Consider the following 21220-nt stretch of genomic DNA (forward strand, 5'->3'; position numbering starts at 1 on the left):
ACACTACGTTATGGCGCAGAAAGAAATTATATATATATTTATTAAAAAATTAAAATTCAAATGAAGTTTGATAGTAAATTTAAAAGCTTAAAAATAATGTCGTTGTTGAGATTTACTTGGAGTAGTGGTTGAAGCTTCTTTTTAACATCTTCTTGACAAGCCTGTCAGTTTTAATCACTCATTAACTACTGATTATATAAACCTAATCAAAGAAGGTTGGGTAACGAAAGTTAGATATATATTTGAAGAAGGATTAACATGAATTTGGGAAAGAAATAGAATAAGTTGGGTGGGTGGACAGCCAATGAGTCTGTCCTTCGTGGCCTCAAATCAAGGATTAAGACACAGATATTTTTGTTGTTCTAAAACTTTGGCTGTTCTTGTCGTTGATGAATGAAGGTAATGATTATAAAATTAAATTAATAAAAAAGGGGAATGTGGGAGGATGTGATGACACTTGCCCTTTTTCACCGACTTCTCAGACCATGATTTTGCTGTTCACGGCTCCACCCTCACCACTCACACCTGTTCATGGACTTTTTTATTCTTTTCATATTCTATAATTATTTAAGCTGGTCTCAATAAAAGGATTTGAGTATAATATGAAAATATTTCTAACAATAAAAAGAAGAAATTCAAAAGATAACTCAAGTATATGTTGTTCTCACTTTAATTAACTAATGCATCGGATTTTTTTTTTCTTTCTAATTTCCTTCACCTAACGCAAACCTTAGCTAATTTTAGTGTGCACGCCACCAGTTTTACACCCATGGCTATACATGGTTTTGTCAAGCCATTTTAATTCGTTATTATAGTATATATTCATACAAGAATTATGATTCATAATATGGGTTTAAGGGTTGAAAAAATATTATCCACAAATGTGCATTTTCGTGTGCGGTTGGCAACATAGTTTTATATTTTAATAGAAACAATAATAATAATAATAAAGAATGAAAGTCAACCTGATGTTGGTCCCCGGATACCAACTTAGAGGTACGAGACTAGTATAAATTCGCTACTTCTATCTCTCTCACAAAACAAGAGTCCCTCCTTCCCCTGCAATACCAACATAGTTATTGATTAGTCGTCCCATCTTAACGCTATCAAGTTTTTATTTATATATAGAGAGAGAAAGGCGGTGCTTATTAGTATCAATGGCAGCAGCAAATAATACTGGCAAATCCAAGACAGGTGTTGGTGATGAGGCAATCAAGATGCCAAGAGACCAAGTTTTGGAGATTGGCAAAGACAAGAATGTTGATTTTGGATTGGAGAGGCATGAATGGAGGCCAATTTTTTATGAAGCTTCCATGTCTAAAAGGCCTATCAAGAAGATACGTAGCCCTGAACGTGAAGCCTCTTTTCAGTTCTCAGCTACTTTACCTCATCAATCGTCTTCTTGCTCTGTTTCATCCGATGCTTCATTCCAACCATCTAGACTGGTTTTGCCTTATGCTTTTGATGCATCTCAGCAGCCAATGTACTTATCTCGACAATACGGAAATAATCCAACTCTCCTGCCATTACCTCAAAATCAGCAACACATGGTTTCCTTTACGCCTCAGCAGCAACATGATGGTGTTTACCAGCCAATGTTTTCAGGAGAATCATCCCTACCACCTCAGCAACTTGTTCAGTACTGGAGTAATGTATTGAATTTGAGTCCGAGAGGGAGCTTAATGATGATGAGCAGGCTGGGGCAGAATCGTAGACAATTGCTTAGGTCGCCTGTGCAACCGATAAATGCTACTAAGCTTTACCGGGGAGTAAGGCAGAGGCATTGGGGCAAATGGGTAGCTGAAATTCGTCTTCCTCGAAATAGGACTCGTCTTTGGCTTGGCACATTTGATACGGCTGAAGAAGCTGCCTTAGCCTATGATCGCGAAGCATTCAAGCTTAGAGGAGAGAATGCAAGGCTCAATTTCCCGGAGCTTTTCCTCAATAAGGATAAAGTTACGTCCACAGCCCCAAGTTCACCGGTTTCGTCTCCACAGACTCCCCATCCAAGTTCAAAGCCAAACCAGACTCAGAACCTCCCACAACAAGAACCTGAAGAAAACCAAGATTTGCAGCCTGTAGAAATGGAAACGGTGCGGCCACCTGAAGAAGATAATCCTGACACAGGTTCAGGGATGACAACAGAGGGTTTTGGAGCAGGAGAAGGCGTTTGTGGTTGTGAGGAAATTGAGTGGGGAGCCATGGCAGAGGCTTGGTTCAATGCAATTCCAGCAGGTTGGGGACCTGGTAGTCCTGTTTGGGATGATTTAGATACCACAAACAATCTACTTTTTCCTTCAAATCTTCCTTTCACCCATCAAAATCAAAACCAGCTGGATTCTGATCTCTCAAAACAACACAATTCTGCTTCTTCACCTTCTTGTCCAATGAAACATTTCTTTTGGAAAGATGAAGATTAATAGGTGAATTATAGGATCAATTTTCTTTTAGTGGTAAACCCATTCTTTGCCGATGTGCATGTTTGTATTGCTAAGGAGGTTTTTAGATCAAACTATGACGTTTTCTTTCACAGGATTTTTAGAGCAACAACCTCATGCTTTTCACCAGTACACGTGCAAAAAGGTTGCGTATTTTTTTAGGGCCCTTAAGCACAGACAAAAACATGTTTTATGTTTTGTTGATAGATAGCAAGCTTCTTTTCGTTCTTTTGGGGTTGATTATGTAATGATGCAATTTTTAGTAATAAAAGATAAATTTCAAATTGAGTTGGGGAGTTCTCGTTTGACATTTTATAGTTTGTTTGTCCCTTTGGAAATGAATTCAGCAAATTTGCAGCATCGTTTACCCTAATAAAACACAATCGTTACTTATGTTTGTTTCTCCTCTACGCTACGGTTGTTTTGTATTGCTTGGATAAAATAATGTTGTGATTAGCTAAGCAGGAATTTACGTCAAAACATTAAAATATACAATGCTTTAATCAGTGCCAGGGGAGACTTCTTCTATTACTCGGTAATTAACACAACTCATACTATTACCTTCTAAATTTAATTATTTATTAAGTCAAATAAATCGTTGCTGTATTTCTGTTTATTAAATCAATATATATTTATCCTCTCTTTTTATCAATGTTTTCTTATATGCATGAAATAATACAAATAAATTTTAAAATTCTTAACAAAATAGATTAAACCAACGTTTGGTTTGTTGTATTGGATTAGCGGTGTATTGGATTAGAGGTGTAATAGCAAATCAATTGTTTGGTTGAATGTAATGGAATAGAGGCGTAATAGTAATCTTGTGTTTGGTTGAATGGAATAGAGGTGTAATAGCATAAGGGAAAAAACTAAAATGACTAGAATACCCTTAGCAGAAATTTGTTTAGACAAATGATTTAATAAAATATATTTTAATTAAAATATATAATTTAATAAAATTCTTAATAATCAATATTCTTATATGAATTTACTAAAATCATAATATATAATACTATAAAATATAATTTAAAATAATTAATATTAAATATAATTTAGTTAAAATATATAATTTAATAAAATTCAATATAATTATTCTTATATGAATTTACTAAAATCATATTATATAATACTATGAAAATAAAATATAATCTACATTATTATTTTTAAACTGCAATACATATTTAATGTACTAAAATACCATTAGTGAAACAAATAATTTAATTATTCTACAATAAAAAAATATTAGCCAAAACCTTATGTAGAAATAGACTATCCTTGTGAGGTGAACAAATTTTGAAAATAGTCTACAACAAATTGCATAAATTCTTCGTCTTCAAAATCTTTGATCATGTTATTATGTTGATGCTTTGTAGGTATATGTGTAATTGAGATAAAATTAAAATTTGCATGGAATTATAAAGATATCATGCATATTGGTCAACAAAGAAAATGTTCTGTTTACTTTGGCGACCATGTAAAATTTGCCAGGGTCCAAAAAAGTTGGATGAATCCAACAGAACAAGAAATTATTGTTGGATGAATAGGTTAATACAAGGATTATTGTAAGATAAAGCCATGAACCATAATCCACGTAGCAGATACAATATGACTAATTCATCTATTCTATAAAATGCTATACAAATCAACTCATGCCAGCAACAAAATCGAAGATAGAACAACAAAATCAACTGCCGCGCCATTCTGCAACACTTCAAGCAAAACAATCCCCAACCATTCTTCCATCTTGTCAAACAAAAAGGTTACCTGCAGCAGGAAAGATGCTCTATACCAAACCGAGTTTCTAGTGAAAGTAAAAGAACGCAACAACTCTATCTTTGTTGATAAGAATTTACAGTCTATCACGAGTCTTTGTCATTACCAATAACTGAGTCAGATACATGATTTTGCTAAACTCAACATATAGTAACATGGAAGCTTCATCTTTATGAAGCTTCCACCTACCTAAGGAGGAAAGAGTACAAGGATTTCTAGTAATGTACATATAAACATCTGATCCCTGTTTTTGAACCACTACATTAACCTTGTTACATTACATCCTTGTCTTGTACAAACAGATGGTAAATGATGCAAACCTGGTATTAGATAATTAATTTACTCCGTGTCACTATTAGATTCTAAAAAGCTAAACTCTCTGTATCCATCAAGCTTGATTAGTATAGTTCCACGGTTTTCTTCACGCCACTGAATACCTTCCTTTACAAGAAGCTTAGTGACCTGTATGCATCAGCCAGAGACATAAAACATTAGACAACAAGAAGATAAACTACACCGTCCTCCTAAGACAAAAGCATAAAGTAAAATGTTCGCAATGAAGAAAATGAAGAAAATGAATCAAAGTTCAATATAATCAATAAAACATTTCAACCACATATACTATACCAAAACATCCACATTAATCATTTCTGGATAAATCAACCACCACAAAAGAATCCGAATTTTTTTTAATTAATTTACTACAGAAAGGACAACTAGATGGATCAGGACACTTTAGATCCATACCGACTATTTCAGTTTTGACTTCCCCATACCATGTATTCCACAGCCAGTAATAACAAAGTAGAAAACACACCTAATCAGAAAGATAAGCCGCATACTCCAACTCTCCCTTTGAATATGCAGTAGCAGCCTATAGAAGAACATTCATTCTACCATCAAATAGTCAACTGTACTCATATCAATTACAAAAAATTCATATGGAGCAATGCAACTTGTATTCATGATGTTCATATATGTATGTATGCATGTATGTATTTGGTTTATAGAAATAACAAATATACATATTGCTATAAACGCCATACCTTCTGAAAATAAGATCTCATGGAATCCCAATGTTCTTTGGCACTCTATCTAAATTTGTGATATTCATCTCCCTTAGCTACAAATTACAGAAATTCTGAATTGTAAAGAAAATGATGATGAAAAATAGTGCAGAAACGTATATACAGGTTGTACAAAAGATAATTAATAGCAATTGGTCAGTTTACCCTTCCAATAGAGGTGATCAAGTGCAATTTAGCAAATAAAACTGTTTATAGTGATATTCATAACCCCATTTCAAAACCAGAGGTCACAATACAAACAAACTCACACATACAATAACATGCAAAGCCTGAGAAAATTAACAAGAGAATACCATAGATATCCTGCTGAGGTTCTGCATCAGTATAGCTGCAGCTAAACCTACATCCGGCTAAGACAATCAACAGTTTCAGAAAAACATTTACCTCTAGGCTTGGGTTCAACCATAAATTTAATTTTTAAAAAGAATTTGCAACAATATGAATCTAGTAGATAGCCATTTAAAATGTTTCAGCTATATCCGATAACTCTTTGGTTCATAAAAGAAATTCCTAAGCTACCTCAAAGAACAAAGACTTGCAATCAGAAACTATGAGGCTTCACAGAATAAACTTTCTCGGATACATCACAGAATCATACTTCACCTCAAGAATTATTTTTCATGGAACAGAAATATACAAAGCTATACGCAACAAGTAATAGAACCACTTTGAAAAAATTTTCATATGTTTGATCGAACATGCAATAGAATCAATCAAAGAAAAGCCGAATGAAAATCATAAGAAAGGAATTAAAATTAGGAGAACAAAAAACAAATATTCCAGATTTGAGCAAAAGCAAAACTAACCTATAAAATAAACAGGGAACCAGCGACCTGCTAAAATAATGATGGTAACGACCTGTCACTCAAAACTGAAGAGTTAGAAAATGGAGAAAAGAAAAATGAAATAGATTTTACAGAAAAGAAAAGAAAAGAAAAGAAAAACAGGGAAAGAGTGCGAGCATTTTTCGTTGTTAGAAGAAGAAGAAGCAGAAATCGATGGAAGAAGAAGCAGAAATTACCTGTGCCAAATCGATGGAAGAAGAAGCAGAAATCGATGAGGGCAGAATATGGAATAAAAAATAAGTAACGGTAAGGAATCCCTAATCGGCGCTCAGCGTGGGGAATGCCTATTATAGCCAGTGGGCGTAATAGGGACGGAATGGATTCGGGACGTAATAGCATTACGGCCAACCAAACGCCCGTTTGGTGGTGGGCCCGCCGAATAGGGGGGAATGCATTCCTATTCCCCCAACCAAACGTGCTGTAAGTATAGTAATAGTCATTCAAGCTTGTTGCACCTTTTTTAGTTGAGAGTTTTTCATTCTTTCGAAAAAAGTTTATGAAGTATTATCTATTTAGAGTCAACAAACCCCTTAGTTAGTTCAGTATTGTCCTTAGTGAAAGGTTTTATCCTTATCTCTGTCGTAAACTTGAATCTTTAAAGAGGGGCAGCAAATTTACAAAATGGGAGCACCTCGTCTGGTGTTTAAGAAGGCAAACAATGTGCATTGCACATGTTTGCACTCAAACTCACGCCTTAAAGTGTGTAGGGCAATGATGAGTGAGAACACTATCACTTGAACTCATTCCTCATTTACGACATGGGTTCAAACCCCACCAATAGTGAATTCTTTAGTTTTTCCAGTAGTTTGCCTATTCAAGCATCCGTAGAAGCACTCTTGCTCTATAAACTTATTGCCTCTTTATGTTGTCTTTTTAGGCACTCAAACTTTCAGTAGAATCTAGAGATTATATCTCACCGAGGACAATATCAAATTTATTAAAGAACTTTCAGTAGAATCTAGAGATTAAACTTCATCAGGGACAATATCAAACTTATTGAAAGGTCGTCGACTTCGAATAAACGACACTTTATAAATTTCTCCCAAAGAATAAAAAATCCATTAATAAACTTAGTTCATGAATGACTCTAGCCACAAATTTATTCTAAGCAAAAAAAAAAATTAAAATTGAATTTGCCCATGACTTAGTCCACTTTGTTCATTGTACATGCATATAATTTTTTTTTATCAGACCATGCATAAAAGAAAGATGATATTGATATTCTAAAATGTTATTGATATATTCAGTTGGTCAAATCTTACATTATGACTCGTTATTTTATATTTTAAAATAAAATTAGCTATTTAAATTTGATATTCCATCTATCCTATTATTTCACATTTTTAAAAAGTGTCAATAATATTAGAATATAATGTATAATTTGAATATCATTCATTTTTTAAGTTATTTAGATTGTGAGTGAAATCGATAAAATTACCCTTACTTTTTTTATTATATTAGAAAAGATAGTAGTCATTTTCCCAAAAAATAATTTAACTATAATTAAAAACCAGTATCTCTCTTCTTATTTTGTAACTTTGAAAACCCAAATCCTAACCTTTTGCGATTATCACAGTTGTCTCCTCCCTTCGAACTATTTTCATCTTCTCCAAATTGAGTAATTCCTCTTTCAATTATAAAACCAAAACGTGCTCTTTACTTTCTTTCTCATGTTTCTTGTTCACCATGCAATGTTTTCAGCCAAAACCTTGTAGAATGGATCAACTGCCTTAAATAAGGGATTTAATTTGTTGTTGGCTTTTCCGAAGAGAGAGTGCTTGTGTTTAACTCAATTCAAATCTTCTTTTTCAATCACCTCATATTCACTTAGCATATATTTAGCCACCTTTTATTTTCTCTTTGGATTATTCATATACCATCATTTTCAATTTTAATAATGTTTGACTATTCTTCTTCCTTTTTAATTCTTTTTTCTACCTTTATGCTTTCTTCTTCCTTTTTAATTCTTTCTTCTACCTTTATAATGTTTAACGATGCTAGTAATGCTTAAAATTCGCCTTCCAAGATCAAGACGTTGGCAATTAATTCTCTTTCCAAACTTCATGGCTTGGTTGCGCAACCTGACTAAATCAAAAACGTTCTTTCATTAATCAAAACCATCATTTTTAGAACTGGATTGGACCAATGAGTTGGATTGGAATCGACCAGGTTATCGGTCCAGAGATAGGGATTGGATCGATTGACCCACAAACCATATAAATCGGTTGAACCAAGTTAAAATAACTTGTTGAACTGGTTTTCTTTTTTGTTAATTTTTTTATGATTTTTTAATAATTTATTTGATCGAACTAGATGAACTGATCAAACCAAGAACTAGTGATTTGACTAGTTCGATCATTACTCCAATTCTAAAAACCTTGATCAAAATCAAGAAATCCAAAATGCTCGTACTTGTAGAAGAATGCCAAATTCCTTAAGACACGACAAATTTTAATGAGACACTTAGAGCTAATAAATAGATTATTTCTTATGTATTTATATCATTTATTAAGTATTTTATTGAGTTGGTAATATTTTTATAATTTTATTAACCGTATTGTTGACCTAATTAATTATTATTTAATTATTCGAACTTCAATTATCATTTAATTTAATTTTTAATTTAGACTCAATTGTTTAATTTTTTCATTCAATTGTTTAATTCTTTCATTCAATTAAATAATAATACAAAGAAATTAAATCAAGTCTAAATCATCCCCTGCCTTTCCGAGAAAATGCAATTACTATAGATGCATAGTAATCCATGCAATTTATCTCTCTATTCAATTTGTTAGTTGTTCTAGGTTCATATATGCTATTCATTAAGATTTATAATGAACTAGCGTAGGGGTTGATTAGATATATATTATTAGGCTAAAAAGAACTTGTAATTAAGTTTCGACTCAATGCATATTAATTACACAATTATTTACTCATGAAGTCAATCCATTAACAATTACTGTAAATGAAATCCCTATTATATATCATTACGAAAGCTACTCATATTATTAAGCTTTATTCCAATTATCTTATCATATGTGTCATCCTCATAAGATATTCATGGCCCCCTAAGGTTAAATTCGCTCACATAGTTTGATCACTTTTATCTCTTGATTACCATAGCATCTAGTATGATGAACATGACCGTTACTTTTACCGGCAATGATTGAATCATTTATCTTAGACAAATTACTGATTGCCATGTAATGCACTAGTCATGCAACCAACATATCAACTTTTTGCTCACTACCTTAAGAGCATGGGTTTTCAATATATCAAATTACATTAGTCATGCACATATGGTTATTCACTTATTTAGGATTTGTGTAAGTCAAACTATGAACTTCACAAGTGAATTAATCCATAAACAAATCTAGGAAAAATTCAACTAAGGTCTTGTTTGATATATTGCAATCCCGACAATCATATTTATATTTTTATTTTTAGGAGTCAATCTAGCTCCAATAGCAAAAGCAATTTACCTCTCCAATTAGACTTGTATACAACTTAACAATTCTAATATTAGTCACTTGTTCAATTTGACCATTGTACTACCGGTTATTTATACTACCTACTAATATAAGTTGTCTTCTATATTACAACCAACCAATGTAATATAATTTAATATTAGTTAGACCTTAAATAACCAATGAATTAATATTTGCTAATTCATTTTGTTTTCATGCAAAAGCTATTGATGAAAATAATACTTATAATATTAAATAATCATAAAAATTTTTATTTAATCTAAACAGTTCAAAATATCACAAGTAAATTCAGGGGTGAATTCAAAAAAATTTAGCGGGGATCAAAATTTAATTATAATTTTTCCATAAATCAAAATATAAGTTTATGTATTAATTTATAATTTCATCATTTTTGAAAAGACTAAACATCTTTTTTTTTATTTTTAGGGTGATAAAATGAAATTTTACTATATATTTATTTATAATTTTTTTATTTGTAAGATGATTGAATTTAGTTTTTTTTTTCATTATGGGGGTCAAAGTGTGATTTCACTATAGGTTATCTATTTATAGGAAGATTAAATTGAAAAATAATTATTTTTAACCAGTTAATAAACTCGAACTAACATTAACCGAACTTTTTAAACCCTTAACTGTTGACCGAACCAATTTTTTTTAAAAAATTAACCGAACCAAACTTTTTCAGTTAATTCGGTTGGTTAACCGAATTAACCGAAATTTATATGTTTTTTTTATTTTTTGGTTAAAACAAGTATAAAACATATAAAAAATTAACAAGGACCACTCACACTCTTAATAGAGTCGTATAGAACGAGAAAATATCTCTCACTATACTAATAAGAACGTTATTACTCCATAGTCCAAAATGATATTGAATATAATTGAAATCCAAAACATCAACCATATCGATAATCTTTGATGTGCAAATAGCATAACTACCTCACTTTCATATATATTGATATGCTACTAGAACTAAAATTCAAGGTCGATTTGAAAAGAAGTATATTGTATACATATATAAATTAGAAATCGATGAATTTTCTACAGCATCCGCAGCCGAAGGAGTAATCACAAGTGACAAATTAACAACATAATTACGTCAGTAACCTACAGAACGAAGAAGCAACAGATATGGTTAGTAACCTTTCTACAAAATTACATTCACAAACACATGTTGACTCATTGCGAACAAAGAAGCAACAACAGAGTTGCAGGAATATCAAAGAATGAAATTTTTTTCATAAAAAAAGAAGCAGTAGAAGAATCAATTTCAGTAAAAAAACCTTTGACTGGCGAAGTCAAAATCGATGGCAGACAAACATCGAATGATGATGGTGACCTAGTGTACGCTGAACAATGTGCCTAGTGGACGTCGGACGGTGGTGACTAGTAATAAGGATTTTGGGACTTGGGAGATTTTAGATTAGGGATTTTCAATTTAGGGTTAGGAATTTTTTAGTTGTGAGATTTTGGGACTTGGTGGGAGATGGTTGGTGTTTTAGTATTATAGTGCATTGTTTTGAGTTTTTAGATTTTGAGAATTCAAAATTTATGTTTGGGGCCAAGATTAGTGTTTGGGTTTATTTTCAATAGATTGGGTTTATTTGGGAGTACTATAGTGTTTGGGGCCTGGGTTTGGGTGGATAGTGGTGGCCTAATGGGTTAATATAATATTAATTATTAAGTTCGATTAATTAATTAATTTTAAATTGAATTAATCATTAATTAAATTTTTAAAAATTTATTAACTGACTCTTGACTGAATTAAATCAAATTAATTCGATTTAATCAATTAAATCAATTTTAACTAAAAATTGCACCTCATGTACGAGTAAATTGGGACAAAATAATTACAAAGACGCAAATCCTAACCGGTTTAGTTTTTATATAGCAAAAAGCGAATATATTCATTAAACCATAAAAACTGACAAAACTGAACCGAATATATTTCCACTATTGAAATAATGTAATTGAAATTTGGTTGGGTTTTATCCGGTTGTTTTTCAATTTCTTTTTCCTTTTTTTAAGATTTATTTATTTATAAAATAAAAAATAATTACCCCTACAAATCACCTACATAAAATATTTAAGAAATGGGTATATTTTTATCTCAATAAATTTATCGAAATTTTACATAAAAGTAAAGCAACTCATGTTTATAATAGGTGAATTCTTCTTCTTCTTTTTCATTAAATAAATAAATTAAAATTTTGTTTTTATTTTTGGATTGAGTTACTTTCTAAATAAATTGTTTTATATATTAAAATTCAATTAGTTGAGTATTTATCGATTAAATTTTTAACTCGATTAATATATTTATTATTATAAGAATAAGAAAGATGTGGATAATTTTTTTTGGTCGAAAATTATAAGCATTTTATCATAACATATTTATTAATTAATTTATTCAATTTTATATATCCAAAACTAAAAATCAACTATACAAAAAGCTGAAACCAATTAAACATATTGAAAAGTCTAATAAATGAACTTATTTCGATGAAATGGCGATTTATTGGAAACATCATGTCCTAAATTATAAAAATTTCACACGAAATTGCTACGTAATTTTTAACTCTTCTTCTTATTGATGAAATTTAAAACTTGGCTGTTTTTTTTCAAAGGAGGCAGCTAAATAACGAAGTACCAATGGAGGACTGCCAATTGCCAAACTCGAAAACTGTGCCCCTTGAAACAAATAATTAAAATTCAAGTAAATTTGCTGGTTACAGAAGAAAAGTCTTAATTTGTTTCTGTTTGGGAGACATTTATGCTGAAACTTACCCACCCATTGCTTTGAAAATGGCGCTACTGTCTTGTGAGTTAAAACAGGCTGGCAGAGGGAGAGCTATGGGGTTGGTGGGTGTCCAAGAAAGTGGGAATGGGGAAATGGCTTTGCCATTGGGGAACAAGTACAGGAGAATGGATTCTGACATATCAAGATGACTTGGATCATTATGCTTCACATCATCTTCATCGTAAGTACCAGGAACTATGTTATTGCTTCTGCCATTTTTGCATCTCTCAACAATGTTATCTTGAATATGGTAAGTTTTACTCTTTTCAAATCTCTCATGTTTTCTCTTTGTTTCTTGCTTCACCATTTCTTCTTCTCTCTCTTTTAGTCAGTGCAGAGTTTAATACTTTCCGAAGTCAGCATTAAAGTGTTTGCACTAGAACTTCATACTCAGACCCCTCAACTCTCTGAATAAAAGTAATCCATGAACTTAGCTTAGGAACATTGCCAAGAAGTCCTTTTGGTTGTAGTCCTTTTCTTCATTACTCCATCGTCCATCCTTAAAATCTTTAGCTCTATCGCACTTATCTGTAAATAGTGTTCCACCTAACAGCCAATTTTAAAAAACTTTTTGGCTACGAATCTCTCTTTTGTGCAGATGTAGGTGTCATGAGTGGGGAAATTATATTTATATTATAAAAGAAGACCTGAGGATAACTGAGAGGTACAAGAAGTTCTGGTTGGAATTTTGAGCATCATTTCACTTTTGGGTAGCTTAGCTGGTGGAAGGACATCAGATGTTATGGGTATAAAGTGGACAATGGCCTTTGCTGCGGCTTTATTTCAAATTGGTGCGGCTATAATGACATTTGCATCTTCATTCCAAGTACTAATGATCGGACGAATTTTGGCTGGGATTGGTATTGGCTTCGGTGTCATGGTTGCTCCTGTCTATATTGTTGAGATATCACCAACTGTTGATAGAGGCTCTCTCACCCCCTTCCCCGAGATCTTCATAATTCTAGGAATTTTGCTTGGTTATGTCTCAAATTATGCTTTTTCTGGACTTCCAGTACATATAAACTGGAGAGTAATGCTGGCTGTTGGAACTTTGCCTTCAATCTTTATATGGTTCGCACTTTTCATTATCCCTGAATCACCAAGGTGGTTGGTCCTGCAAAACTGAGTGGAAGAAGGAAGAACTGTGCAATTAAAAACAGATGAAAATGGGAAAGAGGTTGATGAGAGGCTCTCAGAAATAATGGAAGCAGCTGGAATGTGTAATGGAGAGAAGAATGAAGAGAAAGCTGTGTGGTGTGACCTGCTAAACCCTTCTCCTTCACTTCGTCGGATGCTGAGTGTTTCCAACAAGTCACTGGAATAGGCGCAACTGTGTATTATAGCCCCGAAATCTTCAAGGATGCTGGGATTGAGAGCAAGTCTAAGCTTCTTGTTGCAACAGTTGCCGTGGGAATCATAAAGATTGCTTTTATATTGATTGCTCAAGCATCTGCTCTTGGGTCAGTAGGTAACAGGGTATCCAGTGGCCTTGTTGCCATGTCGTTCCTTTCGCTTTCCCATACGATTACAGTTGCAGGAACCTTTTTCCTCTTTCCGCCGTTGTCAGCTCTTTCGGTTCTCTTTGTTTCCAAGCTTGTACCCTGAGAAGAAGGGAAAATCGTTGGAGCAGATTAAGTTGCTTTTCCAACGTCACAATGAATGGCAAGGAAGTGAAGTGGAGATGGAAGACACTGAGCATCTAGTAGAGAAACCATGAGCAAACTGGGGATTGACAGATGCATTTTTCAAGGTGGAATCTGGCAACTTGTATAGTTTAATGATTGAAATAGAGAAAGCCAGCACCCTTATGTAAATTTACATCATTCAGTTGCTGAGCTACCACTGTCCATCAACATGCAAGAGTTAGATTCCAGAAGAGAATGTTTCATATAACTCAAGGTATCCGCAACTGAAGCTCTAAGAGTAGGTAAACCAAAAGGAAAAAGTTTAATATTATTGGAGGTGCATTTCTCCATCTCTTCCTATACTGTTGATTTATCTAGATCCATAAGAACAAAATAGTATCATGGCTAAATACTTCCCTATATCAGTGTTTGACATTGTAGGATATAATGCTATTTTAGTAGATTCAAGTAAGAAACACAAAAGCTTACCGTTCATCATTTCTCTCTTCCAAGGTTTCCTCTCAAATTTCTTCTCTCCCTTCCAAGAGATTTACTAGGACTTGAAATGAAGTTTTACCATATAATGGATGGAAACAAACACGGTTGACATATCATGTTCAGTTCAATGAGTGTAATCTATATAGCTCCAAGAAGATACAATAAGCAGTGCCTCAAAATTGAAACTACTACAGTGATAATATATAACCAAAGAAGCAACACCAAACTCAGGTCAAGATAAAACCCCGACTCTATCCCTTTATTACCTTCCGTTGTCTCTCCTTAAGATTGCCTAATGGGGGGGTGGGGGGTTGAAGCTTCGTGTATCAGAGAATGAACCAAAAGGTTTCAAGTTGGTCTGTTGGTGAAAACTTTATGAGAACACATGGTATTCATTCATGGCGTCATAAAAAGGAGACAGGCGAGTAATAGGTCCCTGGAGCATGTAATGCAGATTCTGGTGGCCTGATAGCAGACATGTAGGTCTTCCCACCAAACCAGAAAGGGCGCCTGGCCATGACATTGGCGGATCATAAATCTAAAGTCTGAATCCACAAATTACCATGACATCTAAATCCAAAACAAATGAATATTATAGTGTTGGATAACTTATTTTTACCACCTATTGCCATCTACACAAGTTATGATTCGAATATGAAAAAGAAATTCTTATTGATTAAAAAAATACAAGGAATTACAATCTTGATCAACTTTTCTTTTTTCTTTGTCATACATTAATCAACTATAATACTAGAAATAAAAACTTCAATCAATTGGCATATGATATCGGCACAATGGGCAGAGATGACTAGTCTCTAACCACTTAATGATGCAACCGTAATGGTAAACATGGCTGCAAGGCAAGGATGCAACCTCGTCACCATCCAAGAACTCTTCCAAACAGACGACGCATTCTTTTCGTGAACTCAAACCCTTGGCCAATTTCCTCCTCTCCTTGGATGGAATATGATCTAATTCATCATCATCCCATTTAACCCTTTTCAAAGCTTCAATAGATGACTTACTTGCAGGCTTGAAATTCACTGAACTCTCCAATGATTCCTCAATCTCGTCATTAGGTCTCACCTCAATGACTAACTCGACTCTCAACTTTATTACTTGACGTCCAAGGTTCATAGGCATACTATGAGTATCCCATGCAAAAGACATGACGTTAGGAACAAGGACAGTATCAATGAAGTCTTGGGATGCTCCGAAGTCGGCAACCATAGAAATTAGGATGTCTCGACCATTTTGTTCAGAAAAAAACAGGTCCCTACGACATAGGATGGATCGGTTGTGGGTTTCTAAAGGAAGTTGCGGGTAATGAGATGAAATGTAACGAAACTCAACATTTATGTGGAAAAGATGATGTGAGATCTCAAAACCAAGTGGTTGTAAATGATTCTCCTTTTCTTGCATAATCTTGATGCAGAAACGAAAAGCCATGGCTAGGGTTTGGATTTTGTTTTCAGGGTTTTGATTGTATATTTTTGTTGGTAATTTGTGGGTGAGTGAAGAAAATTTGAAGTATTTTATAGGTAAAATCAATTCCAGTCTTACTAGGAATTGTAAAAGCAGTTGGAGTAAAAAAAATCAGATATGCATGCATTCAAAACATAGTTACTTTGTTAAATCAACTTCAACTTCTGAATATGATTTATTTTGGGAAAACAAATTTTGTTAATATGATTAGAATACACGTATTTTAAAATTATTAGAATGTAACTTTATAAATTATGTACAACATATTAGATAGATAAAAGCAAGAATGTTATAAGTTTCCTTCTCAATCCCTACCTCTACATGCACTAATTAAATTACCCACTCGCATTTCTACTTTCTTAATGCCACATCATAATACTTCTTGCAAAAACTAAATTTATTTATAAATAACTTAATAATCATTATAATTTAACTTCAAAACCAAATTGAGCAGATTGAAAAGCTAAAGGGTGATATCTTTTGAATTATTCAAAAATAACTAAGTTTTTCGTAAATTAATATTGAATCCTAAAATTAGGATTGCTAAAAACATAATTAAATATTTTAACTTCATTAACATTAAAAATAGTTCATAAAAATTCTTTTATCATAAATTACATTGGATCCAAAATCTATAATTTTTTTCCCCGACAAGTGTTTCAACGAAGATTGAGTGGGATCTCCTCCACGTGTGGTCACATCAAATAGAGCTAAATTAAGGTGTACAACTTTCAATTAAATTATTTCTTTTTTTTAATATCTCTTTTTTTTATTATTTACAAATTTAAATTTCAGTTTTCTAGAATTTATTTTGATATGATATTTTGAAATAAAAAATTTATTTGATAGTCCTGTAATTAAAAAAATGATATTATGATAAACTTAAATTTAACAAAATCATTTTAATAGTATTAACAATTAGACTAGAATTTTAAAATCTGAAAAATAGGACTATATTTCTAAAAATAAAACTACAATTTTTAAATTTCCAAATTTATAAAAAGTACAATGCGAGGATGAATTTAAAAAATTAAATAAACTTGAATAAATAGTTATACAAGTTCGAACATGTACAACCATTTATCTATATTCATTCTAGACATTGTTTACAATAATTTTTAATAATTTATTGTAATTCTTAACAATTTTTAAATATTTTTATATTTTTATTAATTTTTTATTTATTTGAAAACTATATTTAGGTTCATCTTGAAAGTTTTCTTTAATAATTATAAAAAATATTATTTTTTTACGATCTTTCTTAAAATACTGCAACGTTAGAATGAGGTATACATACTCATGTCACTGTTTAGTTGTTCGTTAGTTATGTCAGTACTTAATAGTAGAAATGGATGAAAATTTTAATAAAATGATAAATTTATTCTTTAATTTAACGTACAATGACTAATTTTTTTTTAGTAGAGGGAGCAAAATACAATTCAAGTCATATTGATACTAAAAAGGCTTCCATAATACTTTTACCTTTTATTATTCCATAATATGCCACTTTAGATTTAATGTTATTTTCAAATTAAAAACTAATCCCACCTTGGATATTACCTTCAATGTCATCATTTAACAATGTATTTTTAACAGAATAATCAATTTACACTTTTTTTATGTGAAGGGATTAATTTATTCTTTTTTTTAGTGAAGGGAGCAAAAGACAATTCAACTTTTAATATATGGACCTCCATAATATGATTAGTCAATTGAAACAATTATTGAAAAATCTAAAATTTAAAAAAAAAAAAGTAAAATAAAAAAATTGATGAAATATGGACATATGGTGGAATCAAAATATTTTGCTTCTCATTTCGGACCATTAAAAATAATTTTTGTGGACTTCCGAAAATTTGTTTTATGTAGTTTGGAGGGAAAATTTTGAGCCATGGGTATAAAATCCTTTACATGTAAACCCGATTGCTTATGCAATTTGGGATCCTCAACTAGGTTTTCTTGGAACATTAGAGACAGATGATAGAAAGATAGGAGGAAAAAGAAAATATAAAATGAAATAGATAAAACTTTGTATGAAGGATGGATCAATCTTGCAATGTTTTTTATGGAATTTAGTTTTAACGAAGGGATCAAAGTCCCCCACCTCACATGAGTTCGTCTGTGGTCCTGCTGATCAATATTGAACATAAAGTAATAGAGATATAGAGGTTTTTTCTTTTTCATAGAGACAATTGACAACACATGTAACACATATATATAAATATATTACACTGAATATTCCAAATTTCATGAAAATCCAACGACACCACACACCACATTCAAACATGAATGGCAGCAACAATGCTAAACGCACACTCTCCTTTGGAGAGGGCTACATTCATCTATAATAACACTTACACACTGTAGAACCAAAGAAAACTATTTAAGAGAAAGGATAATAAAAAGGAATAAAGAACCCTTGGATGCTATTATGCTGACCAACCGGCTTCCTTTTCCCTTTAAAACGAAAAAACAGACTAGCAATACTTTTGGGGGACTAAGGAGACATAAAAAAAGGGGGCTTAGTTCCCTCTTCGTGATGGCTTTTAGAGTTTGAAGTTAAGGCGAGAGGTGTAAGTTGCTTTTGGCAACCAATTTCTTGGAATAACATCCCTCGCTGATAATGTTCTTCCTGCTGATAATGTTGTTAGTTTCACTGAGAAGGGCCCTTTCAGGGGTCCCCTTATAATGCACCAATTTGCTCCCCAAACATGGTTCATCTCTAACCACTCATCCGAATTGGCCTGCCAACAACTTCCAATCTCAATATCTATTAATATATAGCATTCGTTTTTTCCCCTCTCAATATTGTTTTCTGAACGTGTAAGTTGTTCAAAAAAAAAAAACTGCCATTTATGCGTGTTGTTTTCTTTCACCATAAAACTTGCTGAAACTTTGATTTTGAATGAGAATAGTTGGAAGATACCCTAATGACATGTTGTTTTGCCGTATGGGTTAAAAGGGAAAGCAAAAGATCACACTTGAGTGTGGCCTGGCCCCTATTGATATTATCACATGCAGGGAATCAAGATTCAAGAAAATACTTGAGTAATCAATTGAAGGGAAAAGTGGGCTTCAGCACTTTGCACATTGGCGCCATTATAAAAACGCATGGGCAATGTTTTCTTAATAAAGTAACATTTATGTTGCCCTAATGCAACCTATTTAAGCTGACAAATCCAAGATACTAGGAAGAGCCAAGGGTTGATAATATAATAACCAAGGAATATAAAACATTCTGCCACTATCTTTTTAAAGGTATGGGCACTACATTGATATTAACTTTTTTGAACAAAATATTAAGCAGCTTTTTCCATGTAAATCTGCTTTGAAGATGCAAGCATTCATTGATGTAGCACTAAGAATTTTCCTAAAATCAGTCATATCTGAATTTTGTGGAGCCTAAAGAGCCCTTTTTTCTCTCTTTCTTTTTTTTTTTAACTTTGGCCTTTGCGTTTTTTAATATTGGGCCATGGAAGTCAAAAAGATTTTAAAGCATTGAAATTAATGAAAACAGTAGAATTTATGGAAAAAGAGAAAAAGGGGGGGCTTACTTCTCTTATATGCATTGACCCAACATCTCCATCTCCATCCTCAAACTCCACCAGAAGAGAGAGCCAATAATCAGTCGACCCTTCATTCACATGGAAGGCAATGTTCTTCCCTGGATATTTACATGGGGTCCTATAAAATTAAATAAAAAGCATTTCATTTTTTAGTTTAAAGTTCAGGAAAACCAATAGAAACAAAAGAAGAAAATGGTACGGGAAAAAGGCTAGTAAAATGAGAAAAAAAAAAGGTGACAAAATAGAAGCGACAACGAAAAAGAAAGATCCTTGAAAAACAAAAAGGCAGTCCCAAAGCAAATACCTTCTATAAAGGACTGGGAGTTCGCCTCGGTTCCTGAGCTGTGAACTCTCACCGGTTATAGCCATTCGGCCAAAGGCTGCACCACTTAGGTCGAAGTGAGTGCGGCCATTGGCGCAGTACCCGCCGGGGCACTCGTCAGTTACAATGATGGTGACGGCCCTCCTTGAGCATATGCTCTTGTCTAGGCACTTCACTTTGAAGCATGCCCCACACCCTTCCCCGTTCTTGAACAGCACCGGGCTTACCGCTCCCACTCTGGCCCTCAGCGGCTTCACGTCAACTAATGACCCGTACCCACATGCTCCCCCTGCACAATGTCACATTCACAACCTACCATTCAAGTGATTCCACTTTACAAAAACTAAAATTGAGCCAAAATTGAGCACCACATTTAGCATTTTTCTTTAATTAACTGGAGTTCATTTGGAACTCTACTACTAGATTAGTAGTTACCAGTAGACTCTACAGAAAAACCGTAAAGAACCTAAAAGAAATCCTGTTACAGATCTAGAATGCATTGAACAAAAATGTGACAAAACGGCAACAGAAGCCAGTGGTGGGCACTTACCGTCGCTACCATCGCCGTCAGGACTGCCGTACCAAGTGGCAGTGGCAGGGTACCAGTGTAGGTCTACCTTGTGTTGCGGCACAGGGACCGCAGTAGACACCATTGAACACTGAAACAAGACTAGGCAGCATAATGTAACAATCCCACCGAATCCACCGCGGCGCTGCATTGTGTTAACAGGCGGCGCCACCACTTGTTCAGCCTTAGGCGGTGCAGGTTAAGTGGACAAAAAGGAAAGTGAAGAGAAAAGTAGGTGGGAAAAAAATGCAGGGCAAGAGAGGAAGGAAGCTACTTCTGCCGACAGTTTATATTAGCATTGAATATTGATAGTCTTGAAGACAGTGTTGAGAGAGCTCCCTACAAATATAGAAGCAGAGGAAGCAGAGAAAAGAGTTAAACGTTCTATTTTTTTTATATTTTCTTGTGACTATGGGATCCACTGGTTTTGGTGTTATTTACCTCGGTGCCACTGCATTTGCGGGTCCACCGACGGTTAAGGCGTTAATTCCGCGTGATCGTACTTGGAGGGAGCCAGGGGCTTTTTTGTCATTCGAGTATTCGACCGTTAATATTGTTGTCGTTATGTGTGTGCGTGTGTTTTTTTTACTTCAGGGGCCATGTGATGGTTAGTCGTTTGGGACTTTTTAGGGTATTATTGGTCTGGTCGAAACTATGTCGTATTGGCACTATAACATTCCAAAACTGGATTGCTTTACCATTTGTATCATATGTACACAGGGCAGGC

General features: G+C 33.3%; 4 protein-coding genes and 1 pseudogene across 12 annotated transcripts; 2 read left to right on the top strand and 3 right to left on the bottom strand.

Annotated features, from left to right (window-relative positions):
* The first annotated feature begins 1023 nt into the window (after window positions 1-1023).
* Window positions 1024-2726, top strand: LOC107934702 (ethylene-responsive transcription factor ERF054). The gene has a single exon (XM_016867190.2). It carries the CDS (start codon window positions 1158-1160, stop codon window positions 2418-2420), a length of 1263 nt encoding a protein of 420 aa, XP_016722679.1. The 5' UTR covers window positions 1024-1157; the 3' UTR covers window positions 2421-2726.
* Window positions 2727-3938: 1212 nt separating this feature from the next.
* On the bottom strand, window positions 3939-6629 carry LOC121210948 (uncharacterized). Of its 9 annotated transcripts, none has more exons than XR_005906244.1 (6): window positions 6321-6553; window positions 6106-6157; window positions 5593-5649; window positions 5258-5334; window positions 5029-5085; window positions 3939-4673 (listed from the first exon to the last, which is right to left on the bottom strand). XR_005906244.1 is itself a non-coding variant. In XM_041082988.1 (5 exons), the coding sequence occupies exons 1-4, from the start codon at window positions 6481-6483 to the stop codon at window positions 5033-5035; spliced, it is 315 nt and encodes a 104-aa protein (XP_040938922.1). In that variant the 5' UTR covers window positions 6484-6596; the 3' UTR covers window positions 3939-4673; window positions 5029-5032. The 9 variants fall into 9 exon arrangements, 1 of the variants encoding a protein (XP_040938922.1); XR_005906243.1 differs by having other exon boundaries at window positions 5593-5639; window positions 6321-6551; XR_005906246.1 differs by lacking the exon at window positions 5593-5649 and having other exon boundaries at window positions 6321-6629.
* A 6409-nt stretch (window positions 6630-13038) lies between these two features.
* On the top strand, window positions 13039-14554 carry LOC107934714 (probable polyol transporter 4; annotated as a pseudogene).
* A 763-nt stretch (window positions 14555-15317) lies between these two features.
* On the bottom strand, window positions 15318-16001 carry LOC107934713 (E3 ubiquitin-protein ligase BIG BROTHER). The gene has a single exon (XM_016867198.1). It carries the CDS (start codon window positions 15999-16001, stop codon window positions 15318-15320), a length of 684 nt encoding a protein of 227 aa, XP_016722687.1.
* A 2241-nt stretch (window positions 16002-18242) lies between these two features.
* LOC107934724 (expansin-B3) lies at window positions 18243-20899 on the bottom strand. The gene is made up of 4 exons (XM_041082989.1): window positions 20476-20899; window positions 19908-20214; window positions 19592-19721; window positions 18243-18781 (listed from the first exon to the last, which is right to left on the bottom strand). The coding sequence occupies exons 1-4, from the start codon at window positions 20642-20644 to the stop codon at window positions 18584-18586; spliced, it is 804 nt and encodes a 267-aa protein (XP_040938923.1). The 5' UTR covers window positions 20645-20899; the 3' UTR covers window positions 18243-18583.
* Between the last annotated feature and the right edge of the window lie 321 nt (window positions 20900-21220).

Source organism: Gossypium hirsutum, chromosome A12, assembly GCF_007990345.1.
Source record: "Gossypium hirsutum isolate 1008001.06 chromosome A12, Gossypium_hirsutum_v2.1, whole genome shotgun sequence".
Lineage (NCBI taxonomy): Eukaryota > Viridiplantae > Streptophyta > Magnoliopsida > Malvales > Malvaceae > Gossypium > Gossypium hirsutum.

Bases quoted from the DNA above. Each gene is read 5' to 3' on its own strand.
- LOC107934724 (XM_041082989.1), bottom strand. From the start codon at position 20,644: ATGCAGCGCCGCGGTGGATTCGGTGGGATTGTTACATTATGCTGCCTA. The intron at 20,215-20,475 runs GTAAGTGCCCAC...GACATTGTGCAG, and splicing joins TGACGGCGATGGTAGCGACG to GGGGAGCATGTGGGTACGGG. The intron at 19,722-19,907 runs GTATTTGCTTTG...TTAATTTTATAG, and splicing joins CTCCCAGTCCTTTATAGAAG to GACCCCATGTAAATATCCAG.
- LOC121210948 (XM_041082988.1), bottom strand. From the start codon at position 6,483: ATGCTATTACGTCCCGAATCCATTCCGTCCCTATTACGCCCACTGGCT. The intron at 6,158-6,320 runs GTAATTTCTGCT...TTTGAGTGACAG, and splicing joins CTTCCATCGATTTGGCACAG to GTCGTTACCATCATTATTTT. The intron at 5,640-6,105 runs GTTAGTTTTGCT...AGCCGGATGTAG, and splicing joins GTTCCCTGTTTATTTTATAG to GTTTAGCTGCAGCTATACTG.
- LOC107934713 (XM_016867198.1), bottom strand. From the start codon at position 16,001: ATGGCTTTTCGTTTCTGCATCAAGATTATGCAAGAAAAGGAGAATCAT.
- LOC107934702 (XM_016867190.2), top strand. From the start codon at position 1,158: ATGGCAGCAGCAAATAATACTGGCAAATCCAAGACAGGTGTTGGTGAT.